The sequence below is a fragment of the Papio anubis genome, chromosome 4, assembly GCF_008728515.1.
Source record: "Papio anubis isolate 15944 chromosome 4, Panubis1.0, whole genome shotgun sequence".
NCBI lineage: Eukaryota > Metazoa > Chordata > Mammalia > Primates > Cercopithecidae > Papio > Papio anubis.
Genome location: NC_044979.1, coordinates 102528121 through 102554337, shown reverse-complemented (window position 1 = coordinate 102554337; position 26217 = coordinate 102528121). Strand labels below are relative to the sequence as shown.

The following is a 26217-nucleotide window of genomic DNA, read 5'->3' as shown; positions in this document are numbered from 1 at the left end:
CTACAAAAACCTTAGTGTGGCTGAATTTTTTTTTTTTTTTTTTTTGAGACGGAGTTTCACTCTATCGCCTAAGCTGGAGTGCAGTGGCACAATCTTGGCTCTCTGCAACCTCTGCCGCCCGGGTTCAAGTGATTCTCCTGCCTCAGCCTCCCGAGTAGCTGCAGCTGGGATTATAGGCGCCTGCCACCATGCCCAGCTAATTTTTGTATTTTTAGTAGAGACGGAGTTTCACCATGTTGGCCAGGCTGGTCTTAAACTCCTGACCTCATGATCCATCCACCTCAGCCTCCCAAAGTGCTGGGATTACAGACTTGAGCCACTGCACCTGGCCATTTATTGATTGATTGATTGATTGATTGATTGATTGACAGGGTCTCACTCTGTCACCTAGGCTGGAGTGCAGTGGTGCAATCTTGGCTCACTGCAACCTCCACCTACAAGGTTCAAACGATTCTCCTGCCTCAGCCTCCCGAGTAGCTGGGGCTACAGGCACACACCACCATGTCTGTCTGGCTAATTTTTTTTGTATTTTTAGTAGACACAGGGTTTCACCATGTTGGCCAGGGTGGTCTTGAACTCCTGACCGCAGGTGATCCACCCACCTCGGCCTCCCAAAGTGCTGGGATTACACGTGTGAGCCACCGCGCCGAGCCTTATGAAATTTTTCAAAAATTATTTCAGGCTGGGCGTGGTGGCTTACGCCTGTAATCCCAGCACTTAGGGAGGCTGAGGTGGGTGGATCACCTGAGGTCAGGAGTTCAAGACCAACCTGGCCAACATGGTGAAACCCAATCTCTACTAAAAATAGAAAAAATTAGCAAAGCATGGTGGCGGGCACCTGTAATCCAACCTACTTGGGAGGCTGAGGTAGAAGAATTGCTTGAACCCAGGAGGCAGAGGTTGCATGGAGCTGAGATCGTGCCATTGCACTCCAGCCTGGGCAACAAGAACAAAACTGTGCCTCAAAAAAAACAAAAAAAGAGGAAAAAAAAAGATTATTTTAGTTGTAAAATAAATGATTTAAATTTCTTATATATTGATGTCAAATATTTATTCCTAGCTTCCTTCTTGGTATCAAGAGCATTCTAAACAGGCTAGAAGGACTGAAATTGCTTAAACAACACACACATGTTAAAAATCGTGAGGTAGTGGTAGGCCCAGTTGCCCAGGTTGGAATCATGGTTTACCCGTTTACTGGCTGTTTGATATTGTACAAATCACTTCATCTCTCTGTTCCTTAGCCTCTGCAGGTATAAAATGTGGATAGTACAGTTCTATTGACTGTTTTTACGAGAATTAGACCAGTTAATACACATAAAATACTTAGAATACATGGCATGCAGTATGCAGTTACTATCATTACTAGTGTTGTTACTATATATTCATAATTGTAGTTAAGAAAGGAAAACTGGGATGAGCAGGGCCAAATACACACACTCACACATAAACGTACTTCCACAATGGCATCACTGAGGTGTTTCTGTTGTCGAAAAAGGATGTTAGTAGCTCCAGCAACAAACCCCCGAACGGTGACATCGGAGAGAAGATGATGCTGCTGCAATGCCATGTAAGGCAAACACAGATATCCCTATGAATTAGAAGAGTAATAGAAAATATCAGAAAAGTAAAAGGTTACCCTTCTCTTTAAACTTAGAGGGCTAACAGTAGGAAAAGAAACTTCCATTCTTTCTTGCCCTGTCTGTAAGTCAGCTAATCTTTGACTCAATAAAATAATATTCCAGGGGAACTTCAAGTCTTGACTACAGTAAGTCCAGTTAATGATTAGCTAATTGTCTCCATGAATGGTCAAATCTTGGCGAGGTGGTTTAATATGAAGGTTGTCTTTCTTGATCACTTTGTTCTCATTCAATTTAAAAGCCTCTACAGTAACTAATGAATTGAACCTTTTCATTTAGGAAATGAAGCATTAAGCCAGTTAATAAGTACGTTTTTTAGTAGAAGGCTGTTAAAAATTTAAAATACATGCATCTGCACATAACCACCAAAGCACTATTAGGAGAACAGCAAAGTACTGCATAGCATTTGTTATACTGTACTATGTTACAAATCATGCAAAAAGATTTCAAGGTATTTGCTACTAAATATTTAAAGCAAAAATGACACTGGCAGTATTTGTGTATTTAATTAATTTCCATATGAATTTTATTTGAAAACAGCACTGCTCCAAAAATTGCAGTGGAATTGCTAAACTGCAGCAGGCATCTAAGTCTACAAAAAATCCAGCGTACTTCCTGAGAGTGCAGGTGTGAACACTGGAATGCTTCACTGAAGGAAGATACGCAATTTCTGCTGGAAGATTCTAAATCAGAATAGGTTTTCAACAAGTGGCATGACTTGTACATACAGCCAGGAACGCAGACTCACTGAGCCCCTGAACTTGTTTTCAGCCTCAAGTTCTGTAAGATTTTTTTTACATCTCATCACTTTTTAAAACACAGAATTACGTCATCTGGACAATGTTGTGTTTACATCATGAGACAAATCTCTCTGAAGGCAGGAGATAGCCCCTTTGCAACTTGATATTCTTTATGGCAACTAGGAGAGCGCTTTGTGTGTAACTTCACAGGTGGTTGTTAAATACTTAATATGAAAGGGAAGACTTCCATAAGTTGGAATATATATCTAGTAATTTGGTTATATTCTTACTCTTGAAAATGTCTTTTGTTGCTTGATCAGACCCTAACTAACAGAAGCAGTGAAAATAAATCCATGCCTTTGCATTAGAGATGCTCAGCATAGAGGTTCTCAACCCAGGGTCCTCATGCAGAATCAGTATTATATTTCATAATAATAACAAAACTAAAAAGTATGTTTTAAAAAAATAAGGTCGAAGCTTTTAAAAAATGTTTAAAAATCCCTTAAAAATTTCTAAATATATATGCCTTTTGGCCCAGCATTCTGCTTGTAATTTATCCTACAGTATCCTACAAATATATCATGTGTGATATTATATTTATGAAAATAAATGCAATATCAAAAAACTCAAATCCAAACTGTTCATGAATAGGGGACTAATAAATGTTCATCCATACAATGAACCTGCAGTCATAAAAAGCGATGATGTTCATCTCCAAAGAATATTATGGGCTGGATGTGGTGGCTCAGGCCTGTAATCCCAGCACTTTGGGAGGCTGAGGCAGGCGGATCACTTGAGGTCAGGAGTTCGAGACCAGCCTGGCCAACATGCTGAAACCCTGTCTCTACTAAAAATTCAAAAATTAGCCAGACATGGTGGTGGGTACCTGTAATCCCAGTTACTTGGGAGTCTGAGGCAGGAGAATCGCTTGAACCCAGGAGGTGGAGGTTGCAGTGAGCCAAGATAGCACCATTGTACTCCAGCCTGGGCGACAGAGTAAGACTCCGTCTCAAAATAAAATAACAAAAAAAAAGAATATGATGTAACAAAAGAATAAGCGGGCTGGGCATGATGACTCACACCTGTAATCCCAGCACTTTGGGAGGCCAGAGTAGGAGGACTGCTTGAGCCCAGGAGTTCGAGAATGGCCGGGCAGCATAGTAAGACACTGTCTCTAGAAAAAAGAAAAATTAAAAAAAGGGCTGGGCGCGATGGCTCACACCTGTAATCCCAGCACTTTGGGAGGCTGAAGAGGACAGATCATCTGAGGTCAGGAGTTTGAGACCAGCCTGACCAACATGGTGAAATCCTGTCTCTACTAAAAATATAAAAATGAGCTGGGCGTGGTGGCGGGTGCCTGTAATCCCAACTACTCAAGAGGCTGAGGCAGGAGAATCGCTTGAAAAGACCAGGAGGTGGAGGCTACAGTGAGCTGAGATCATACCACGGCACTCCAGCCTGGGTGACGAGCAAAACTCTGTCTCAAAAAAAATAAATAAATAAAAATAAAATAAAATAAATAAAAAATAAAGGGCAAAAATGGGCACATTCCGCTACCATTTGTAAAAAGGGAGGGGAAATATGCATTTGTTTCTGCATAGAATACCCCCAGAAGGAAAGGTAAGACAGTGACAATGTTGGCTGCCACTGGAGAGGGCTGCTGGATAGCAGGGGATGGAATGGAAGGGAGACTTTTTATTAGCGATGCTTTGGAATCTTTCAAATATTGAACTATGTGGAAGCATTACATATTTATAAAAGTATTTAAAATAGTTCAAAATAGCTTTACAATTGTAGCATTACTTGCTGGGTGTGGTGGCTCATGTCTGTAATCCCAGCACTTTGGGAGGCCAAGGGGGACAGACTGCTTGAGCTTAGGAGTTTGAGATCAGCCTGAGCAACACGGTGAAACTCCATTTCTACCAATAATACAAAAATTAGCCGGGTATGGTGGCCCGCATCTGTGGTCCCAGCTACTCAGGAGACTGAGGTGGGAGGATCCCTTGAGCCTAGGAGGTCAAGGCTGCAGTGAGCTGAGATCACACCACTGCTCTCCATCCTGGGTGAAAAGCAAAACTCTGTCTCAAAAATAAATAAATAAAGTTACAAATAAAATGAAACTTAAGGGAATTCCAAATTAAGTCATCTTTTGGGTGAGGCAATTGTGTGTTTTTTTTAAAGAGTACCAGGTACAGTAAAAGCCAAACAAAGAAACGGCTGCTGCTCTTTTTTTTTTTTTTTTCTGAGATGGAGTCTCACTCTGTCGCCCAGGCTGGAGTGCAGTGGCCAGATCTCAGCTCGCTGCAAGCTCCGCCTCCCGGGTTTACGCCATTCTCCTGCCTCAGCCTCCCGAGTACCTGGGACTACAGGCGCCCGCCACCTCGCCTGGCTAGTTTTTTGTATTTTTTAGTAGAGACGGGGTTTCACCATGTTAGCCAGGATGGTCTTGATCTCCTGACCTCGTGATCCGCCCGTCTCGGCCTCCCAAAGTGCTGGGATTACAGGCTTGAGCCACCGCGCCCGGCCGGCTACTGCTCTTTAAAAAAGTTTTAAAACGCAGCAGAACAGAACACTATCCTCCTATATAATGAAATAATATGAAATAATCTTCCCTATCTCTCAAACACTAAAAGTAATTTTTTTTTTTTTTTTTTTTTTGAGACGGTGTCTCGCTATGTCCCCCAGACTGGAGTGCAGTGGCGAGATCTCGGGTCACCGCAAGCTCCGCCTCCCATGTTCACGCCATTCTCCTGCCTCAGCCTCTCAAGTAGCTGGGACTACAGGTGCCCACCACCACGCCTGGCTAATGTTTTTTGTATTTTTAGTAGAGACAGGGTTTCACCATGTTAGCCAGGATGGTCTCGATCTCCTGACCTTGTGATCCACCGGCCTCGGCCTCCCAAAGTGTTGAGATTACAGGCGTGAGCCACCGCGCCTGGCCAAAAGTCACATTTATTTGGCTACAGGTTGAGGTAACTTTTTAAAAAATTAAAATTGAAAACAATTCTATTTTTATTCTCGACCCCCAGTGCTTCATTTGACTAGCCTTAAACATTATTATTTTGGCTGGGTGTGGTAGCTTATACCTGTAGTCCCAGCTACTTGGAAGGCTAAGGTGGGCAAACTGCTTGAGCTCAGGAGTTCAAGACCAGCCTGAACAATATGATGAAACCCCATCTCTACAAAAAATTAGCTGGGCATGGTGGCAAGCGCCTGTGGTCCCAGCTACTTGGGAGGCTGCAGTGGGAGGATCGGTTGAGCACGGGAGGTGGAGGTTACAGTGAGCCGAGACTGCAACACTGTATTCCAGGCTGGGCAAGAGTGGTGAGACCCTGTCTCCAAAAAAAAAAAAAAAAAAAGATTAAAAAAAATTATTTTTAATTTTTTTTACAAAATAATAATTATTTGTTAAGATGAGGTCTTGGTCTTTTGCCTAGGCAGGAGTGCAGTGGCATGACCATGGATCACTGCAGTCTTGACCTCCTGGGCTCAAGTGATCCTCCCACCTCAGCCTTCCAAGTAGCTGGGACTACTGGCACATGCCCCCACACCCGGCTAATTTCTTTTTTTTTTTTTTTTTTTTGAGTGCAGTGGTCTCACTGTAACCTTCGAATGGTCTTGATCTCTTGACTTCAGGTGATCCACCTGCCTGGGCCTCCCAAAGTGCTGGGATTACAGGCATGAGCCACCGCACCTGGCCCCAGATAATCTTTTAATTTTTACTTAGTGGAGTTGAGGTCTCACTGTGTTGCTCAGGCTGGTCTCAAATTCCTGAGCTCAAGTGATTCTTCTGCCTTGGCTGTTTCAAAGTTTTTTAATCGACAATAATTGCATTGAGGTAATTTCTTTCTTTCTTTTTTTTTTTTTTTGAGACGGAGTTTCGCTCTTGTTGCCCAGGCTGGAGTGCAATGGCGTGATCTCCACTCATCGCAACCTTTGCCTCCCAGATTCAAGCGATTCTCCTGCCTCAGTCTCCCGAGCAGCTGGGATTTCAGGCATGCACCGCCACACCCAGATAATTTTGATTTTTAGTAGAGACAGGGTTTCTCCATGTTGGTCAGGCTGGTCTTGAACTCCCGATCTCAGGTGATCCGCCCGCCTTGGCCTCTCAAAATGCTGGGATTACAGGCGTGAGCCACCGAGCCTGGTCGCATTGAGGTTATTTCTAAATAGAGTTCCATTATAGTGACTCAACTACTTTTACTAAATAATGGCAAAAATCTCATAACTAGAAGAGGGAGAAAGCTGACGCGTGAGATTAAGGCAGGTGGGACTCCGAGCTCCAAGGGCTTCAGTCGTTTCTGGCCAGTCCTCCATTAACTACTTTGCTCCAAAGTGCAGCCAATTCTAGAACACTTTCAGTAACAAGATGGGAAGACTTAAAATCAGGGAAGAATGGAAGAAAAGCCCTCAGGATTGTCTTTTCACATCAGAAAATAGCTACTGTATCTTCCTCTTTATCTTTTATTCCACTTGCCTCATTCCCCTTCAATGTTTCTCTGGTTAGAAAGTGATGGAGCAGCAGAGCATAAATACTACACAGGCCCAAATCATCCTCTAATTTCCTACTTCTCCTTCAGTGTCCCAGTTACCTTCCCATCACCCTATGGGAAGCCTACCCCACAGTTGCCTCCAGCCCCACCTCTTCTTCCTTAGCACCCGTTTCTTCTCTACACTTCCTGAATCAGCTCTCAGGAAAGGTGCATGTATATTTTAGAAGCTAGTATCCACAGCATTTACATAGTAAGCCTCCTCACTGAAACTGACATGAAAGGCATCAACCTCAGGCAAGTTCATGTACCAGAGAGAGGACTAGAAAGTCGGGGAACTGGAGACTTTCTTCCGGAAATAATTGTTTTATTGTGTAGAAATTTGTTTCCATTTATTCATATGATAACTACTCTACTTCAGCAATATTCCCCAGGCACCCAGGCATCTCTCCAGCTATTTCTAAAATTACTTTTCAAAATGTTTTGCTAACCTAATTCATTCTGTACAAGGATTTTAAGATCTTCAAGAGAAAAAAGCCTAAAGACAATTTGGTTTTAAGAATATTTCATATTCCAAAGTTACTGACATGAAAAAGTCAGCATTGCCATTTAAAACTGTGATTAAAGAAATTAGATTTTCATCCAAACACTCAAAAAACATAAAACCAAAAAGACAAATATTTTATAGGGACGTTAGTAAGCCCATCATATATTTAATACTGATACTGTATACGGCACACAAATCTAATACTCCGCTAAACATGCTTTATTGACAAGACACAAAATACATCTTTAAATTGCTTTGTCAGCAACCTGACAAAACCAAAATCCCTCTCCAGTTAATTTCTCTCTTGATATCTTCACAATAGTAAAAATTAGAGGGCAGGTGGGCGAAACAGCAAAGTCAGGGCTCCGAAAGGTATAGGAAGTCATAACACAGCTCAGAAAGCCCACAATTTGTGGCTACTTGCTTTACCAGTAGTCTGAGAAACCCGAGTTTTCTCCCCAAGTTCTTAAATTCCAGTTTTAAGAAACTGCATTGGTTTAATTGTGAAATCAGTTAAGATAATTTCAGAATCCCAAGCAAGTTACAAAATGAACAAAGATGGCATTCTCTATTAACTGTTCACCAACAATGACTCTGGGCAAGTACATTTTTGCAAAGCTGGGTAAACCCAGAAATAATTTATCAAATAATATAGGAGAGGAAATAAATACATTGTTCAAGCCAACATTACCCATCTTTCTTTTCCACATAAAGTTTTACTTCATAAATACCAGACAGTATTCAGGGAAAAACAGAATACTTTGTTCTAGTAACTGAAAAGGTGGTACATCTGCCTTTCATGGTAGACTGCAAGATCACAGATGACAAGAATTCAGAATCTAGTATGGTGTCTGGGTCATGGAAGGGCAATAAATACAGTTGGTTCTCCACATCCATGGGTTCCACATACCAGATTCAACCGACCTTGGATTAAAAATATTGAGAAAAATGATAATACAAAATTAACCCTAGCATAGTAACTATTCACATAGCATTTACATTGCATTAGGTATTATAAATAATCTAGAGGTGATTTAAAGGATACGGGAGAGGCTGGGCACAGTGGCTCATGCCTGTAATCCCAGCACTTTGGGAGGCCAAGGTGGGCAGATCACCTGAGATCAGGAGTCTGAGACCAGCCTGGTCAACATAGTGAAACCCTGTCTCTACTAAAAATACAAAAATCAGCTGGGCATAGTGATGGGCGCCTGTAGTCCCAGCTACTCGGGAGGCTGAGGCAGAAGAATCGCTTCAACCTGGGAGGTGGAGGTTGCAGTGAGCCGAGATCATGCCACTGCACTCCAGCCTGGGGGACAGAGCAAGACTTTGTCTCAAAAAAAAAAAAAAGAAAAACCATATGTGGGAAGATGTACACAAGTCATATGCAAACACTATGCCACTCTATGTAAGTGACTTGAACATTCTCGAATTTTGGTATGGGGTAAGTTCCTGGAACTAATCCCCCATGAATAATGAGGGATAACTGTACTTGTAGAATAAGAAATAAAAAAAAAATTTTTTTCTGCTCTACTTTGAAAATTCACAAATAGCAATAAAAGTTTTTCTGCAAAGGATGAAAAAAACATCCAAACAATGTAGCTTCCAGAATATGTCTTGGCATCAGTGTAACTTTATTTATTTTTATATAGAGACAGGGTCTTACTCTAAACTTGGAAGCTCAGACTGGAGTGCAGTGGCACAGTCATGGCTCACAGCAGCCTCAAAGTCCTGGGTTCAAGAGATCCTCTTGCCTCAGCCTCCCAAGTAGCTGTGACTATAGTCATATGCCACCGTGTCCAGATAATTTATTTTACTTTTTCGTAGAGATGAGGTCTTGCTTTGTTGCACAGGCTGGTTTCTAGATTCTGGTTTCAAGCAATCCTCCCTGCCTCGGCCTCCCAAAGTGCTGGGATTACAGGTGTGAGACACTATGTCCAGTCCAGTGTAACTTTTGACCCAGTGAAGTTGACTGCTTCATCTTAATGCATTACTGACATTAAGAAATGATATCCTGAGAAGACTGTGAATTAAAGATTCAATTTGATTTACTATATTGTGTTTAAGTCATTAAAAAATTCAAATACATTCTGGTTTTTATAAAAAGATTAAAAAATAGTGTTAGAACAATTAGCCAAAACACTGTTATATTCAAATGAAGTTTACTAATATAAGTACACTTAATAAGTGTATGTATTAAGTATACTTAGTAAATATATATGTATACTTATTGGCTATAACTTACCTCACTTATAAGTGATATAAGTTAGACATCTAAGCTTTTCTCTTTTAAAATTGTAGTATTTTGATATATATAGGCAACTCTTTTTATTGTACTTCACTTTATTGTGCTTTTTCTAAACTGAAGGTTTATGGCAACCCTGCAACCATCATCTAGTTTTCCAACAGCCTGTGCTCACTTCCCTGCCTCTGTCACATTTTGGTAATTCTCACAATATCTCACACATTTTCCTTATTATTGTGTTTCTTACGCTGATCTGTGATCCGTGATCTTTGATGTTACTATTGTCATCGTTTTGAGGTGACATGAACCACGCCCACATAGACAGCAAACTTAATAAATGCTGTGTGTGTTCTGACTTCTCCACTGACTGGCCATTCCTGTCTCTTCCCCTCTCCTCAGACCTCCCTATCCCCTGAGATGCAGCAATATTTAAATTAGGCCAATTAACAACCCTACAATGGCCTCTAAGTGTTTAAGTAAAAGGAAAAGTCTCACATCTTATTTGAAATCAAAAGCTAAAAATGATTAAGTTTAGTAAAGAAGGCAAGTCGAAAGCTGAGACAGAAATCTATGCCTCTTGCACCAGTTAGCCAAGTTGTCGATGCAAAAGAAAAGTTTTTGAAGGAAATTAAAAGTGCTACTAAAAGTGGTTTTTTTTTTTTTTTTTTTTTTTTTAACCAGTGAACACACAAATGATAAGAAAGTGAAACAACAGCCTTATTGCTGATATGCAGAAAGTTTGATTGAGTGGTCTGGATAGAAGATCAAACCAAAGAGAACATTTGCCAAAGCCTAATCTACAGCAAGGCCTTAATTCTCCTCAATTATATGAAAGCCGAGAGAGGTGAGGAGATGCAGAAGTATGAAGCCAGCAGAGTTAGCTCACCATGTTTAAGAAGCCGTCTCTATAACATAAAAGTGCAAGGTGAAGCAGCAAGTGCTGATGGAGAAGCTATAGCAAGTTATTCAGAAGATCTAGCTAAGGTCATTGATGATTTTGAATACAACAGATTTTCAATAAAGACAAAACAGCTTTCTACTGGAAAAAAGATGCCATCTAGGACTTTTGTAGGTAGGGAAGAAGTCAATGCCTGGCTTCAAAGCTTCAAAGGACAAGGTGACTCTTACTGGGGGCTAATGCAGCTGGTGACTTTAAGTTGAAGCCAATGATCATTTACCATTCCCCAAATCCTAGGGCCCTTCAGAGTTATGCTAAATCTGCTGCCTGTGCTCTAGAATGGAACAACAAAGCCTGGATGATAGCACATCTCTTTATGGCATGGTTTACTGTATATTTAAGGCCACTGTTGAGACCTACTACACAGAAGAAAATAAAAAAAGATTCCTTTCACAATATTACTGCTCATTGACAATGCACCTGGTCATCTAAGGGCTCTAATGAAGATGTACAAGGAGATTAATGTTATCTTCATGCTTATGAACACAACATTCATTTTGGAGCCCATGGATCAAGTAGTCATTTTAATTTTCAAATCTTATTATTTAAGAAACACATTTCATAAGGCTATAGCTGCCATGGATAGTGATTCCTTTGATGGATCTGGGCAAAGTAAATTGAAAGTCTTCTGGAAAAGATTCGTTACTCTAGATGCCATTAAGAACATTTGTGATTCACAGAAAGAGGTCAAAATATCAATATTAACAGGAGTTTGGAAGAAGTTGATACCACTCTCATGAATAACTTTGAGGGGTTCAAGACCTTGGGGGAGATTTGGTGGAAACAGCAAGAAAATTAGAATTAGAAGTGGAATCTGAAAATATGACTGAATTACTGCAATCTGCTGATAAACTTGAACGGATGAGGAGCTGCTTGTTAGGGATAAGGAGAGTGGTTTCTTGTGATGGAGTCTGCTGCTAGTGAAGAAGATGTGGTGAATGTTGTTGAAATGACAACAAAGGATTTTTATTCATTTATATTTAAGGATTTTTATTCATTTATATTTAAATAAATTTAAAATTAATGATTTATTAACTGTATTTCACTTTATTGTGCTTTTAACATAATTATTAAGTTTTATTCACTTTGTTGTGTTTTTAAAATAATTATTAAATTTTAAATAATAAACATTTACTATTTAAAAAATAATAGAGTCTCCCTCTGTCGCCCAGTCTGGAGTGCAGTGGTGTAATCACAGCTCACTTTAGCCTCAACCTCCAGGGCTCAACCGAGCCTGCTAACCTCAGCCTCCCAAGTAGCTGGGACCATAGGTGTGAGTTACCACATCTGTCTAATCAAACTCCTGGCCTCAAGTGATCCTCCGGCCTCAGCCTCTCAAAGTTTTGGAAACAAAAAAATTCCTGAGACTCGTTTTATCACAGTGTTCTGTAACTGAACCATAGTATCTCCGAGGCGTGCCTGTATTTATTGAGCGCAGTCAAGGCTGTCTGAACTTCCTTAATTCTTTTTTTAAGGAGAAACCTGAATAATTAAAAATAGACCCAAGAGACTGATTGTGAATATGACTCATATCTACTAAGTTTCAAAACATTTACCAATCAAAATCCCCTATATACTTCCCTATAGACTTATACTATGGTCACAGATGCCACAGTACTATATATCTGGTATATATTTTACAGTTTTCAAGGAAAATTTTCTATCTGAAAATGCGTTGAATACCAAAAGTTCAAAAGTTAAACTCTAAAAGGATTTTTCAAATTCTTTAAGGAATTCGGTAAAAAATATTGCACTTTACCTTTGTGAAGATGGCCAGGGGCATGCCATACTGATCCTCTTCCAAACCCGAAATGAGCCCTGGTATCAGGACTACCTGTCCCGTATTAGCTTGAGGTTGTACAGTAATTGGAAGACTTTCTGAGGGGACAGAGTCCTTTGGAAACAAATTTGTCTGGTCTGATCCCAGCTGTTCCCTTTCTTTCAAGTTGGGGTCCTCTAAGACACTAGGATCCAAAGTTTCCCAGTCACTTTCTGAAGAATCTGGAGATGGGCGAGATGGAGGTTTCAAATATTGATTGTTATCATTGTGTTCCTGCCCTTTGCTGCTGTCTTCCACTTGGAACAAAGACTCTTCAGTCTTCATGGCAGCATCTTCTCCATGGTTTCCTGCCATGACTTTCCTGACAGTTCCCAAGTTGGTATGTGAAACGTCAGAAGTGGATGCAGAATTAAAATCATCTGCACATGGGTTACTTTCCTGAAGTCCACCATCTTCAGACATACTCTTCCGGGGTCTATACTGAGAACAGTCACTGAGACCATGTTCAATCATGCCTAAAATATGCAATATTAAAGAACAGCTTGGCTTATAATAATATGGAAGAACCTAAGAGCTATATATTTTATTAGTAGACTCTCCTATAAAATTTAATAAGCTATGCTTTTACACATTTTAATTAAAAACACAAAGAACAGAAGGAAACCCAGACAAAAGAGAAACCTATTTCCAAAAAGCAAATGTCATATTAAAATAGAAAGGATAACCCTAATGAATTTATCTTTGAAATGTTACTTCTAAGTTTAGCTTCCAGTACAAGTTAAACAAAAGAAAGAGTAGATACTGCTGTTTTCTTACCTGGAAAAAGGGATAACACAGTCATCAGTGCACCCACCAATTTATTCACTGGAGAAATATAAAAAAGGACCTGGAATGGAGTCAATCAAAATCAAATTAGAAAACCCATGAAGCCATCCATAATGATAAAAAATAAAAGAGAGGGAAAAATTCTTTATATAAGAGTAATAGCTGGCCGGGTGCAGTGGCTCATGCCTGTAATCCCAGCACTTTGTGAGGCTGGGGTGGGTGGATCACAAGGTCAGGAGATCGAGACCATCCTGGCCAACAGGGTGAAACCCCATCTCTACTAAAATACAAAAACTTAGCCGGGGATGGTGGTGCACGCCTGTGGTCCCAGCTAGCTGGGAGGCTGGGGCAGGAGAATCACTTAAACCCAGAAGGCAGAGTTGCAGTGAGCCGAGATCACGCCACTGCACTCCAGCCTGGCTAGACAGTGAGACTCTGTCTTATAAAAATAAAAATAAAAAATAAAAAAATAACAGCTGCCAGGCGTGGTAGCTGGCTCACACCCGTAATCCCAGCTCTTTGGGAGGCCAAGGCGGGCAGATGACAAGGTCAGGAGATTGAGACCAGCCTGACCAACATGCTGAAACCCTGCCTCTACTAAAAATACAAAAATTAGCCAGGCATGGTGGTGCGCACCTGTAATCTCAGCTACTCAGGAGGCTGAGGCAGGAGAATTGCTTGAACCCGGGAGGTGGAGGTTACAGTGAGCTGAGATTGCACCACTGCACTCCAGCCTGGGTGACAGAGCTATACCCTGTCTCAAAAAATAAAAAGGAATTCAAAGTGTTCTGTGGCTGGATGGTGATGATGGCTGCGTAACATGAATGTACTTAATACCACTGAATTGTATACCTTAAAATGGTTACAATGATAAATTGTATGTTACGTATATTTTGTTACAATTTTAGAAATTAAATAAAAATTTTTGAAACACCACACTAGTATGTTGGGTTAATTTAAAAAAAAAAAAAAACTATCTTTTTTTCTGTTTGAAGGAATACTCATTCATTCATTCATTTATTTATTTTGAGATGGAGTCTCGCTCTGTCACCCAGGCTAGAGTGCAGTGGTGCGATCTTGGCTCACTGCAACCTTTGCCTCCTGGGTTCAAGCAATTCTCCTGCCTCAGCCTCCCGAGTAGCTGGGACTACAGGCATCTGCCACCATGCCTGGCTAATTTTTGTATTTTTAGCAGAGATGGGGTTTCACCATGTTGGCCAGGCTGTTCTCAAACTCCTGACCTCAAGTGATCTGCCCACCTTAGTCTCCCAAAGTGCTGAGATTACAGGCGTGAGCCACCATGCCCAGCCTGAAGGAATATATATTTCTTACAGAAAAATAGGATACAGAAAAAAATTTCCTTTAAAAAAATAACCTATGTTCTTGCCAAACTAGGCTGATACCTTTACTTCCAGTCCCTTTTTAATTAATATATATTCATTTATAAAATTGGGATCATGGGCTTGATATGTTGTAGACAAACTTTTCTCACTTAACATGCCATGAAAATCTTTAAAACAATAAAAACATCTTAGTATCTTTTTTATTGTCTGAAATTATATACAACATACAAGATAAACTAATAGTTATTCACTTATAATTTATTATTCTGTGACAGACTCTCTTAGAGCTTTGTGTCCAGTTCAGATTAATTTTGGAAAATAGATCTCTAAAAGGAGAATTACTCGGTCAAAGGAATATTTTTAAGGTAGTGAACTAAAGTGGATATTGTGCATGGTCGATTCCCCAATATTCTTTCCACCCCTACTCCTCTAGGCACAGTAATACGGTATATAAAACTGGCCCAGATCCAAGGATGGCTCCTGATTAGTCTAAACCAAAGGCTGGTGAACTTTTTATATAGTTCACCCTTATACCTATAAAAGGTCAGATAAGTATTTTTGCTTGGTGGGCCATATGGTCTGTCACAACTACTCAACTCTGCTACCACAGTGTGAAAGCAGCCATAAACAGCAAGTAAATAAATGAGTCTGATTTCCAATAAAATGTTATGTATAACAATAGCTGGTAGGTCAGATTTGCCCTTGGGACTAAGCCAATCATGGCAAACCCATCCCTTTGTATTAGGGAGTGGTCAGGAACCCAAGTTTAAGCCAATCAGGGCAAGCATGTATTTGGCCACAGGAGTAGCCACATGTGTGGCCTGTAACAGGCCCAAACAAATTGAAGGAAAGAATTATTATTTTTTTAATTGTTATTTTTTGAGACAGTGGCTGTATTCCCAGGCTGGAGTGCAGTGGCACGATCTCAGCTCCCTGTAATCTCCACCTCCCAGGCTCAAGCCATCCTCCTAACTCAGCCTCCCAAGTAGCTGGGACTACAGGCACACGCCACCACACCCAGCTAAGTTTTGTATATTTTGTAGAGATGGGGTTTCTTTCACCATGTATACCAGGCTGGTCTCAAACTCCTGAGCACAAGTGATCCTCCTGCTTCAGCCTCCCAAAGTACTAGCATTACAGGTGTGAGCCACTGTGCCCAGTCAAAAATTCTTATTAGATTGTTTAGGAGGAGGTATTATTTCTGCCGGCAGTTATGATTGAGGAAGCAAATAACCCAATTACTGTCGGCAGTTCCCTATACTACCAGGGAAACTAGGCTCTGGAACAAGCTAGCACTGTGTACTGTGGGGCAAAGAGATGGAAAAAAACCTAGGCACTTAATTACACTATGGAGCCACTGAGTCACACAACCCTGAAATCTAAAGTGAGCCAACAACACGTTCTTTTTATTTAAAGTCAGTTTACAATTGAGTTTTCTGTTACCTCCAGAAAAGCTGCATGAATTTATATTTCTTTTTTTTTTTTTTGAGTCGGAGTTTTGCTCTGTAGCCCAGGCTGGAGTGCAGTGGCCGGATCTCAGCTCACTGCAAGCTCCGCCTCCCGGGTTCACGCCATTCTCCTACCTCAGCCTCCCGAGTAGCTGGGACTACAGGCGCCCGCCACCTCGCCCGGCTAGTTTGTTTTTGTATTTTTTAGTAGAGACGGGGTTTCACCGTGTTAGCCAGGATGGCCTCGATCTCCTGACCTCGTGATCCACCTGTCTCGGCCTCCCAAAGTGCTGGGATTACGGGCTTGAGCCACCGCACCCGGCCCCGAATTTATATTTCTATGGCAGAGAACAAGAAAATGTGCTTCAGCTCACCACAATGATAGGCAAAAAGTATCTTAATACTTTATTATTAGTTTCAATTTTATGAAATAATGTAAAAAAAAAAGTCAATAAAAGTTAAATACTGCATCTTTCCTTTCATCCCTTAGGATCATACCTTTTTTTCAAGAAGAATTAGCTTAAATAGGATTAAGACCTGCAAAAGGGGAAAAAAAAATGTTGTATTGAAATGAGAAACTCAAGTCTGTAATTCATCTTTTCCCCTCCTAAAACATAACCATAATCATTAATACTAAATACAGCACTTTAAAAAGTACACGAAACATTATGAACTTATACTGAGAAGTGAAACATTACCTGTGTACTCTTAAATGTGAGAATCACTTAAATCTCTAACTGAAATGATTTTTTCTTGAAGGGGTGGTACCATCTTTGATTGAAGTATCTGTAAGCTCTTTAAAGGGGACCCTGCTCTTTAAATAAATAATTTACTTCTGGATGTCCAGAGTGTTCACAAAGCAGGTGCTCAGTAAATGTTTGTTAAATGGATAATCTGTGTTTATATCCTAGTCAACATCTGCTTTAATAATAAACATCAGAAGGTATAGGGATGTATATGTTTTACTGAAAAATGCTCCATTCTCAGGGCAACATATAAAATATTCTGCAAGATCAAACCATGTTTCTTTCCACTCTAATCTCATGATAGATGAAATTGCAAAAACAATAGAAAAAATTACCCTATCCTGCAAAGAAGTAAACAGTATTTGTGCTCTTTTAAATTTCTATAATACAAGGACTACCAATACTTTTAATTTTGTATAGTTATAAGGCCAAGCACATCTTAGAAGAACTAAAGCATGGTATGCCACAATCTGCATTCAATTTAGCACACTGAATTTGGCAGTTAAATGTGCACACTAAGAACAGTGTTGGCCATTTTAGTACTGTACATCATAAATTTATTTAAATAAGGTACTATACCTTGTGTCGAAAATGAAGGACAAGATCTCGAGGTGACAGACCTACAATGTTAATAAAAAAGCTAAACTGTGACTACAATGTAATGTTTTTACTGAAGAAAGGTTATTTTCCCCTTAACGGAAAGAAAGATTAAAAAAAAAAGCAGGAACATGCAAATTTTCAAATATTTATGTAATGTTTGATTAGGTACACATATACTCATATACAGTGCTGTTCAGTACAACTTTCTGCAAGGATGAAAATATTTTAAACCTGTCTTGTCCAATACAGTAATCACATGCGGCTACTGAGCAATTGAAATGTGGCATGAGTAACTGAGACAAACTGACTTAAGTTTTATTAAAATTTTATTAATTTTAATCTAAATATAGACAGCTATAGGTGGCTAGTAGCTACTGTTTTGGACAGTGCAGGTCTAACACATTTCCCCATTCTACAAACATAAACTATACAAGTTTAGAAATGATATAGCTTATATTATAGTGGCAATCAATGATTAAACAAGGTTTTTGGTCATGGCACTTCATACGCTGTTATTTCTGAAACACAGTCTTTTCTATCATCTGCCTGAAACAACACAGTACAAGAGAAAATAATTTAGAGAAAATATGTTCTCAGAATAGGACCTCATATTATGCAGAACAATAGTTTGCATTACACAGAGGATTGCAATCGTAAACTGCAGTTGGCAACTGCATGCTGAAATTGGAATTGAGTGAGCATAAACCACTATGTGATTAAAAAGTTTTAATCACAAAATGGATATTTATTGAGTTGCCCATTGAATACCTTGGCTACCAATGGATATTCTGGGTTGTCAAGATAGTATAAATTAAACACAAATCCCTAACCCGAAGAATCTTAGAACAGGAAAGAGTTGAGCATCTTTTTGCTTCATCTGTTACGACAGGGAATTAAGCTGGTCAGCATTAATGCAAGGAAAAGAAAAAATAATAAAAAACTTCCATTACTATCCTAAAAGGTAGAAATTCCAGCCTGGGCACCATAGGGACACCTTGTCTCTACAAAAAAAACCAAACAAACAAACAAAAAACCCAAAACAAACAAAAAAAATGACTAGCTGGGAGTGGTGGCATGCACCTGTGGTTCCAGCTACTCAGGAGGCTGTGGCAGGAGAATCGCTTGAGCCCAGGAGGTCAAGGCTGCAGTAAGCCATGATCACACCACTGCACTCCAGCCTGGGTGAGAAAATGCTGTCCATTTCTTAAATGATAATTTAGCATTTCTGTCCTCAAAAAAAAAACTAAAAAAAACAACAATGCAGAAATTTACCTTGTACATTAACAGTTGTAAATCTGGTATGTTCTAATACTCTTCTCAGCATAAACACTGGCTAAGAAGATACTTAAGGAAGAAACAGCATCAAATGTTGAAGAATTTAGATCCCATATAGAGATGTAATTCTAACGAAAGTTTTACATGCAACTCACTTTGCTAAACAAATAGAAATGAAGGAATCTCTTTTAACTTGTAAGTCAGTTAACTTACCAAGATATACTTGGGATCCTTCTAATGAAGCACCTCCCAAGGAACTATTCATATGTTCATAAAGTTCCTATAAAATATAGATTGAACTTAGCACATTTTATTATCATTTTAGATCTGAATTAGAAATATATTGATCAGAAAAAAAGTTGGTTTCTTAATTGAGGCAGTTTGTTCTGCTAGGCGCTAAATTTAAAAACAAGCCTCTCTGCAACCTTGCCAGTTCTCATTTCTTCTCTTCTGGATATGAGCAGTATCAGAAGAGATGTGGGCAGTGAGTATGAAAAACTACTCAGGGTATTCCTTTCTCCCTCTACATTTTAGAGCATGTCTCATTCACATAGTGGTATGAATTCCTAGTGTAAATTCCCTCTGCCCCTTGTTAAGTCCCTAGCTGTCCTATTCCCACCAGAATCCATGAGAGATCCATATTCTTTACATGAATGGTGGCATTGAGGAAAACATGCTATCCATTTTCGATAAAATAATCATGTGGTTTTTCTGGTCTATGTATTGGGAGCTAGGAACCAGAAACCTGATATATAAAAATACTGTGCAGTTTATTAGTAAGATAAGCAAATTTATAGAAGCAATGCCATAGCAAAAGGGCTATTATCCACTAAGAGAAACATTACTGTTAGTTATAGTTATTTGTAGTCATTATTTCCCCCAAAAAAAAAAAAAAAGTTTGGTTAAATTTAGTATTTGCGCAGATTCCTAGTCTTTCAGTGTTTTGATGCAAATGTGTTTTCACATTAGAATGTCTTTCTTAAGGTAATAATTATCCTTCACAGTATTACTGACAATATTTACTTGATTCATGAGCATATCTTCAGCCAAACACTATAGAGGGGTATAAAGTTACCTTTAGAATGGAAATTTGGGAAAAATCCTTCTCTTCAAAATATGCATGTGTAATGAGTTGAAGTTTTGCTTGAAGTAAACCATACAAAGGCTTAAAGGAAAACAGAGAAATTACCATTGATTGATAATAATTGGTTGATAACAGTAAAATTGGTTGATAATAGTAAAAGAAACAGAACCCCACAACTTTTTAATTTGAAGAGAACAGGGAGAAAAAAGTTAGTAACTATCAACTTTAGTGCGTATTATTCATAGTTGAAAGCTGTGAAGTCATCTGTTCTTTGGCTGCAAGTGAAAAGTACCTGAAACACAGTACAGTGCTTAAGAGTGTGGGCTCACGGTGGCTCAAGCCTGTAATCCCAGCACTTTGGGAGGCCGAGACGGGCGGATCATGAGGTCAGGAGATCGAGACCATCCTGGCTAATACGGTGAAACCCCGTCTCTACTAAAAAATACAAAAAACTAGCCGGGCGAAGTGGCGGGTGCCTGTAGTCCCAGCTACTTGGGAGGCTGAGGCAGGAGAATGGCGTGAACCCGAGAGGAGGAGCTTGCAGTGAGCTGAGATCCGGCCACTGCACTCCAGCCTGGGTGACAGAGCAAGACTCCGTCTCAAAAAAAAAAAAAAAAAAAGAGTGTGGGCTCAGACTTGCTGGGCCTGGCTCCATCACTCAGCTCTGGGGAATCTAACCTCTCCACCTCTGCTTGCTGATGTGAACATGGGCATATGAAAACAGTACCTCTTACTTGACTGTTTTAAGGATTAAATACCAGGTAAAAGCACTTGGTAAGAAGTATCTGACACACAGAAAAAATCCAAACATTAGCTATTACAGCATCCAAACATTAGCTATTACTATTATATGATTTAAAACATATTCTAATTCTGCACACTGTTTTGCTGGCCTGTAGTGACATTTATTCATCCTTATAACAGTCTGTTTTTAAATCTATTTGAATATTCATGATTACATTTAAGTTCATTTCCCTTTTTTGTCCTCTGTGGAGGCTCACTCCTCTGGGAGTGGTGGCATGCACCTGTGGTCCCAGCTACTCAGGAGGCTGTGGCAGAAGACAAACAACTAGTTTGTGTCCTTTATCATAATATTGTTTTATACATTTGAGCAAAGTTATCCCTTAATCCTTATTTCTCTATTTAGGATCTTCTTCTACCATTTTCATCTTTTTATTTGTAATGTTCTTTTCTAGATGTTTTCTCATTTCTATGTCCATTTCAGGATGCAATGACCAATGATGTATATATACTCTAATTAATTAAAAACAAGTAATACTGGAAGAGTCTCTTTTCCAGTATCCCTGTTAATATATCATGATTCCCATCAAAGTATAAAATCATTTTATTGTTATACATAGACTTCAATACATAGACCAGAAAAACCACAACCAGACCTTTGAGTAAGCTACCCTCTTCCCATCTCTTGTGTCTGCTTTAAAAGCAGAGACAGATAAAACTTGATTTTTTTGCCCCAATTTTATCACTTAGTAGTTACATGACTGTGAGAATTACACATTTTTTTCTCTGAGATATGCCTTTATTTATAAAGTGAGAACAGTAACTATGTCTCAATGTTGTTATAAGGATGGAAATGACAATTACATATAACAAGTGTCTGGTACAGAATTAATGCCTGATATATAGGCACTCAATAAATGGCATCTTTTATTATTGTAATCGTCCTTTGAAGAATGATTATTCAGGAAGTCTCTTAACATGTTGCATTTCCTTTAATATCTGGTACTCTTATTCTTCGGTCATCTGGTCCAGTATAAAAAAGCTATTCACTCATGTATATTTTTTCAGGCTACTCTTCTCAAAGCTGTGTATAGGAATCAGATGAATAATTGATCAATTTTCTGACACTGGGGTCTTTTATAACAGCCATTCCTTTTCTTTTCTCTGGTTTTTTTGAGACGGAGTTTCCCTCTGTCACCCACGCTGGAGTGCAGTGGCTGATCTCTGCTCACTGCAACCTCCGCCTCCTGGGTTCAAGCGATTCTCCTGCATCAGCCTCCTGAGTAGCTGAGATTACAGGGGCACACCATCATGACTGGCTAATTTTTTTTTTTGTATTTTTAATAGAGACGGGGTTTCAGCATGTTGGTCAGGCTGGTCTCGAACTCCTGACCTCATGATCTGCCCACCTCGGCCTCCCAAAGTGCTGGTATTATAGGTGTGAGCCACCACACCTGGCCACAGCCATTCCTTTTCTAGGAGACTATTGTTGCCTTATATGTAAAATTACTTCTTGGAAGAAATATTCTTATCCTCCAAATTTTATTCTGGATAAAATAAGATTTTGGCTGGGCACAATGGCTCACGCCTATAATCCCAGCACTTTGGAAGGCTGAGGCAGGTGGGTTGCTTGAGCTCAGGAGTTTGAGACCAGCCTAGGCAAAACGGTAAAACCTCGTCTCTACCAAAAATATAAAAATATTAGCCAGGCATGGTAGTGCATGCCTGTGGTCCCAGCCACTCAGGAGGCTGAGGTGGGAGGATTGCTTGAGCCTGGGAGGCAGAGGTTGCAGTAAGCCAAGGTCATGCCACTGCACTCCAGCCTGGGCAACAGAGTGAAAGACTGTCTCAAAAAAAAAAAAAAAAAAAGATTTTGGACAAAACCAAAATGGATAAATGAAATATATCAGCTACCTCATTTTGTTTACGTGTCAACTTACTTTCCAATAGCTATAAGATCTCCTTTCTCTTACCCAGTCTTGGGTAGAGGTGTAAATGAAAACTGCTGAAAGGGAAAGAGAATGAGGAGATGCTAGGGCATAAATAATTTTAATATGTCATTTAAATCTCTTCTTATTCTAATAGTGCCTTATCCTTAAAGAAAGATCTGCCATGAAAGTTTAACATAATGAACGAGTTACTTGGTCTCTTACCAGCTTGCTTAGAACACAGACACTTTTCTGAACAGTCTCTCTGGTGATATCTGCTTGCCTTACTTTCAGTGCCTATTATAAACAAAGAGCAATTTATCAGAATATTTGATAGCAATATTTCAAAAATTATTTTTCAATATAAAAATAGCAATTATATGTAAGAAATTTCTTACATTCAGTTAAATTAAAAAAGTTATTAAGACTCTCAGGAAATACTGAACAAATAAATGTCAGTTTGGCCCTATGTGCCAGAATCTGTGGGAGGCACTGGGAATATAATAGTGAAGGGACAATCCCAAATCTTAAGGAATTTATAATCTGATGGAGAATACTTTATGTATAAGTCACCAGGCCCAAATCAACCATTCAATGCAAATCAATCACTGTTGATTCTGGTTATAAATGGACAGTCCTTTCAGAGACCATTGTTTCTGGTGAGAAGGGGCTAGTTCAAGAGACAACAAAAGGCCAGGAGCAATGGCTCATGCCTGTAATCTCAGCATGTTGGGAGGCTAAGGTGGGTGGGTCACCTGAGGCCAGGAGTTCGAGACCAGCCTGGCCAACATGGTGAAACCCCATCTCTACTAAAAATACAGAAATCAGTCAGGTGTGGTGGCACAAGCCTGTAGTCCCAGCTACTTGGAAAGCCGAGGCAGGAGAATCGCTTGAACCCGGGAGACAGAGGTTGCAGTGAGCTGAAATCGTGCCACTGCACTACAGCCTGGGCGACAGAGTGAGACTCTGTCTAAAAAAAAAAAAAAGGAAAAAGAGATGACAAAAACAGACAGCTTGTTCTCCAGAAATGGAAGAACTGTCAGTAATTTTGTTAAGTTAGTTGTGCCATGTTGCCTGGAAACTTGTATTGGCACCCAGCACCAAACACAAGCACATAACTTATTTCTCAGTGATTGTGAGGATGACTATGTGAGATTTCTACAGTCCTCTACTAGTAGAGAGCAAATCTTGATTTGATTAACCTCAGGCAAGGCTGCAAGGGAAGAAAGACTTCCTCCTCTAGTGTACTGCCTGACACCTTCTTGGATCTGTCCTGAGGACCAAGGGACCCCCATGTTTTCAACTGATGACTGATGAACAGGCTTTAAATTAGCTGTGGAGTTGAATCCTTCCTCCTGATTGGATTCATCCACTGTCTCATCTTCATTAAAAAGGAGTAAAGTCTTTCTTCCAGGCTCAAGGTCCCTCCAATAACTGGTTTATCTGTCTGCTTCTATTGTCTATTATCTATTGAGAAGGATAGCAATCACTGGAAAAATGGACAACTCTAATGTACTCCTGAGTGGGTCAGAACCAGGGAGTGTGGAGACAGGCAGTATTTAAAGGCTATGCAGAGCACGAGGGCTGTTAAAACAGCACTGAGGGATAAGACCCACTTGGGAGAAATAATTTTACTAGTGCTTACATGACATATGGGTAATAAAAGGTATTAAAAGGAGCAAATTTCCAAGAACAGGCAGCAGCTCAATTCATCTCACATGTAAATATGTAAAGGTAATAGTGTAACAGTGAAATAGCAAAAGAACATAACTAACTGCATTTTTTAGGCAGCGTTTCCTTGTTCCTGCACATAGAAAAGGATAATTTTAGAGTACCAATATGCAAAAATTGCAATCATGCATGTTTTAAAACCAACTCTGGGATTTAAAAGGTATGTAAACAACTAACTATGTTTTGTTAAAGACTTACAGAAGCATTGTGGCCTGACCAATGATAAAGAAGTATCCAACCTCCTTGGACCCTTGCTGGTACCCAGATGTCTGTGTGTCACCTCATGACACCAACTTCCTCTTCTTCCCCATATCCCTCTCCCATAAAAATCCTCCAGACAGACTGAAAAATTTAAGATGCTACTTTAGAATGCTAGCTCACCATCTAGCTGGCTTTCCAAATAAATCTGCTTTTCCTCCCAGCAACTCTCTTCTCTCCTGTCTTTTGAGCGGCGTGCAGCCAAACCTGGGTTTGATTACAATAGTATATGAAAACATCAACTGCTCAAAGCTGTCAGTTGAACTCTTACTCTCAGGTTTCTTTTATCTTTTTTTAAAAAATTTATTATTTTTTTTTTTTTTGAGATGGAGTCTCGCTCTGCTGCCAGGCTGGAGTGCGGTGGCGCCATCTCAGCTCACTGCAGCCTCCGCCCTCCTGGGTTCAAACAATTCTTCTGCCTCAGCCTCCCAAGTAGCTGGGACTACAGGTGTGCGCCGCCATGCCCAGCTAATTTTTTTGTATTCTTAGTAGAGATAGGGTTTCACCGTGTTAGCCAGGATGGTCTTGATCTCCTGACTTCGTGATCCACCCGCCTTGGCCTCCCAAAGTGCTGGGATTACAGGTGTGAGCCACCAGGCCCAGCCTCTTTTATCTTTATTTTCTCAGCTTCGTTGAGGTATAATTGACAAAAATTGTACACATTTAAGGTGTATGCTATTATTTGACATAATATCTTTAGCTTTAGATTCCGTTATTCATGATGTAACACAGATGTTCTAGGTTCCAGGCCCTGTGCTTAGAGGGTTATTTCATGGTAGTTACCTACTTTGGGTATCCTGGAATTTACACCTGTAGTTTACATTTAAGTGGGTCAGAGGAAAAACAGACACACAGTCTATGAGTCTAGCTGATGGGTACACAGGTACTCAGTGTGCTATGTTTTCAATTTATCTGCATGGTTGAAATTTCCATCATAACAAGTTATGCATGTTTGAAATTTCCATCATAACAAGTTAGAAAAAGATTTACTAATTGTTCACTCGAGGAAGCTTTTAAAACTTTTAATTGTCCAGGCTCAAATCCCAGAGATTCTAATTCAGTCACTAGGAGGAAAGGCTAGGTACAGATATTTACACACACACACACACACAAAAAGTCTCCAGGTAATTCTGATTAAAAATCATTGTTTTAGAGCAGTGGTTGTGAATCTTGACTACGTAGAAAATCACCTGGGGAGCTTTTAAAACATTCCCACCTGCCATGTCTAGATCATTAAATCAGAATCTTTTGGGGTGGGGGAAGACCCACTTATCCTAGCTTTTAAAGCTCTCCAGGTGATTGCAATGTGCAGCTGAGAATGAGAACCACTCACTACTTTAGAGTATTATTGACCTTTTGAAAGAGCTTTTTACTCATTAAGATTATCCCCACCACAAAAAAACAGTGCTACACATAAGCAAATCATGAAAGGTGGGGCCACCATCTTGGCTTATTTGAATTTATTAATTAGAGCTATTATAGTAAGTCAGGCATTAAGCTAGCAGGTACTTAAGAATAATCAAGGCTGGGCACAGTGGCTCAGCCTGTAGAGGCTGAGGAGGGCAGATCACTTGAACTCAGGGGTTCGAGACCAACCTGGGCATCGTGGCGAAACCCTGTCTCCATAAAAAACACAAAAATTAGCTGGGCATGGTGGCACAAACCTGTAACCCAGCTACTTGGGAATCTGAGCTGGGAGGAGGGCTTGAGCTTGGGGTCAAGGCTGCAGTGAGCCAAGATTGTGCCACTGCACTCCAGCCTAGGCAACAGAGTGAGACTCTTCCTGGAAAAAAAAAAAAAAAAGAGAAAAGAAAAAAAAAGAAATCTTAGAGATAATTAAGACA

General features: G+C 39.8%; 1 protein-coding gene across 4 annotated transcripts in view; it reads right to left on the bottom strand.

The window, feature by feature from the left end:
* Window positions 1–26217, bottom strand: part of AVL9 (AVL9 cell migration associated) — a 95996-nt gene that overhangs the window by 16777 nt on the left and 53002 nt on the right. For 2 of the 4 annotated variants that reach the window (XR_002520976.2, XM_009203140.4), the window contains exons 4-11: window positions 22610–22681; window positions 19707–19796; window positions 18845–18911; window positions 17336–17376; window positions 16509–16547; window positions 13211–13280; window positions 12374–12909; window positions 1442–1588 (exon numbers count right to left, since the gene is read on the bottom strand). Coding sequence is in view for 3 of the 4 variants with exons in the window: in XM_009203140.4 (XP_009201404.1) it covers window positions 1442–1588; window positions 12374–12909; window positions 13211–13280; window positions 16509–16547; window positions 17336–17376; window positions 18845–18911; window positions 19707–19796; window positions 22610–22681 (1062 nt within the window). In the remaining variant the exon portion in view is untranslated. The remainder of the gene's footprint in view (window positions 1–1441; window positions 1589–12373; window positions 12910–13210; window positions 13281–16508; window positions 16548–17335; window positions 17377–18844; window positions 18912–19706; window positions 19797–22609; window positions 22682–26217) is intronic. The other 2 variants (XM_003896129.5, XM_031665349.1) reach the window with 2 other exon arrangements.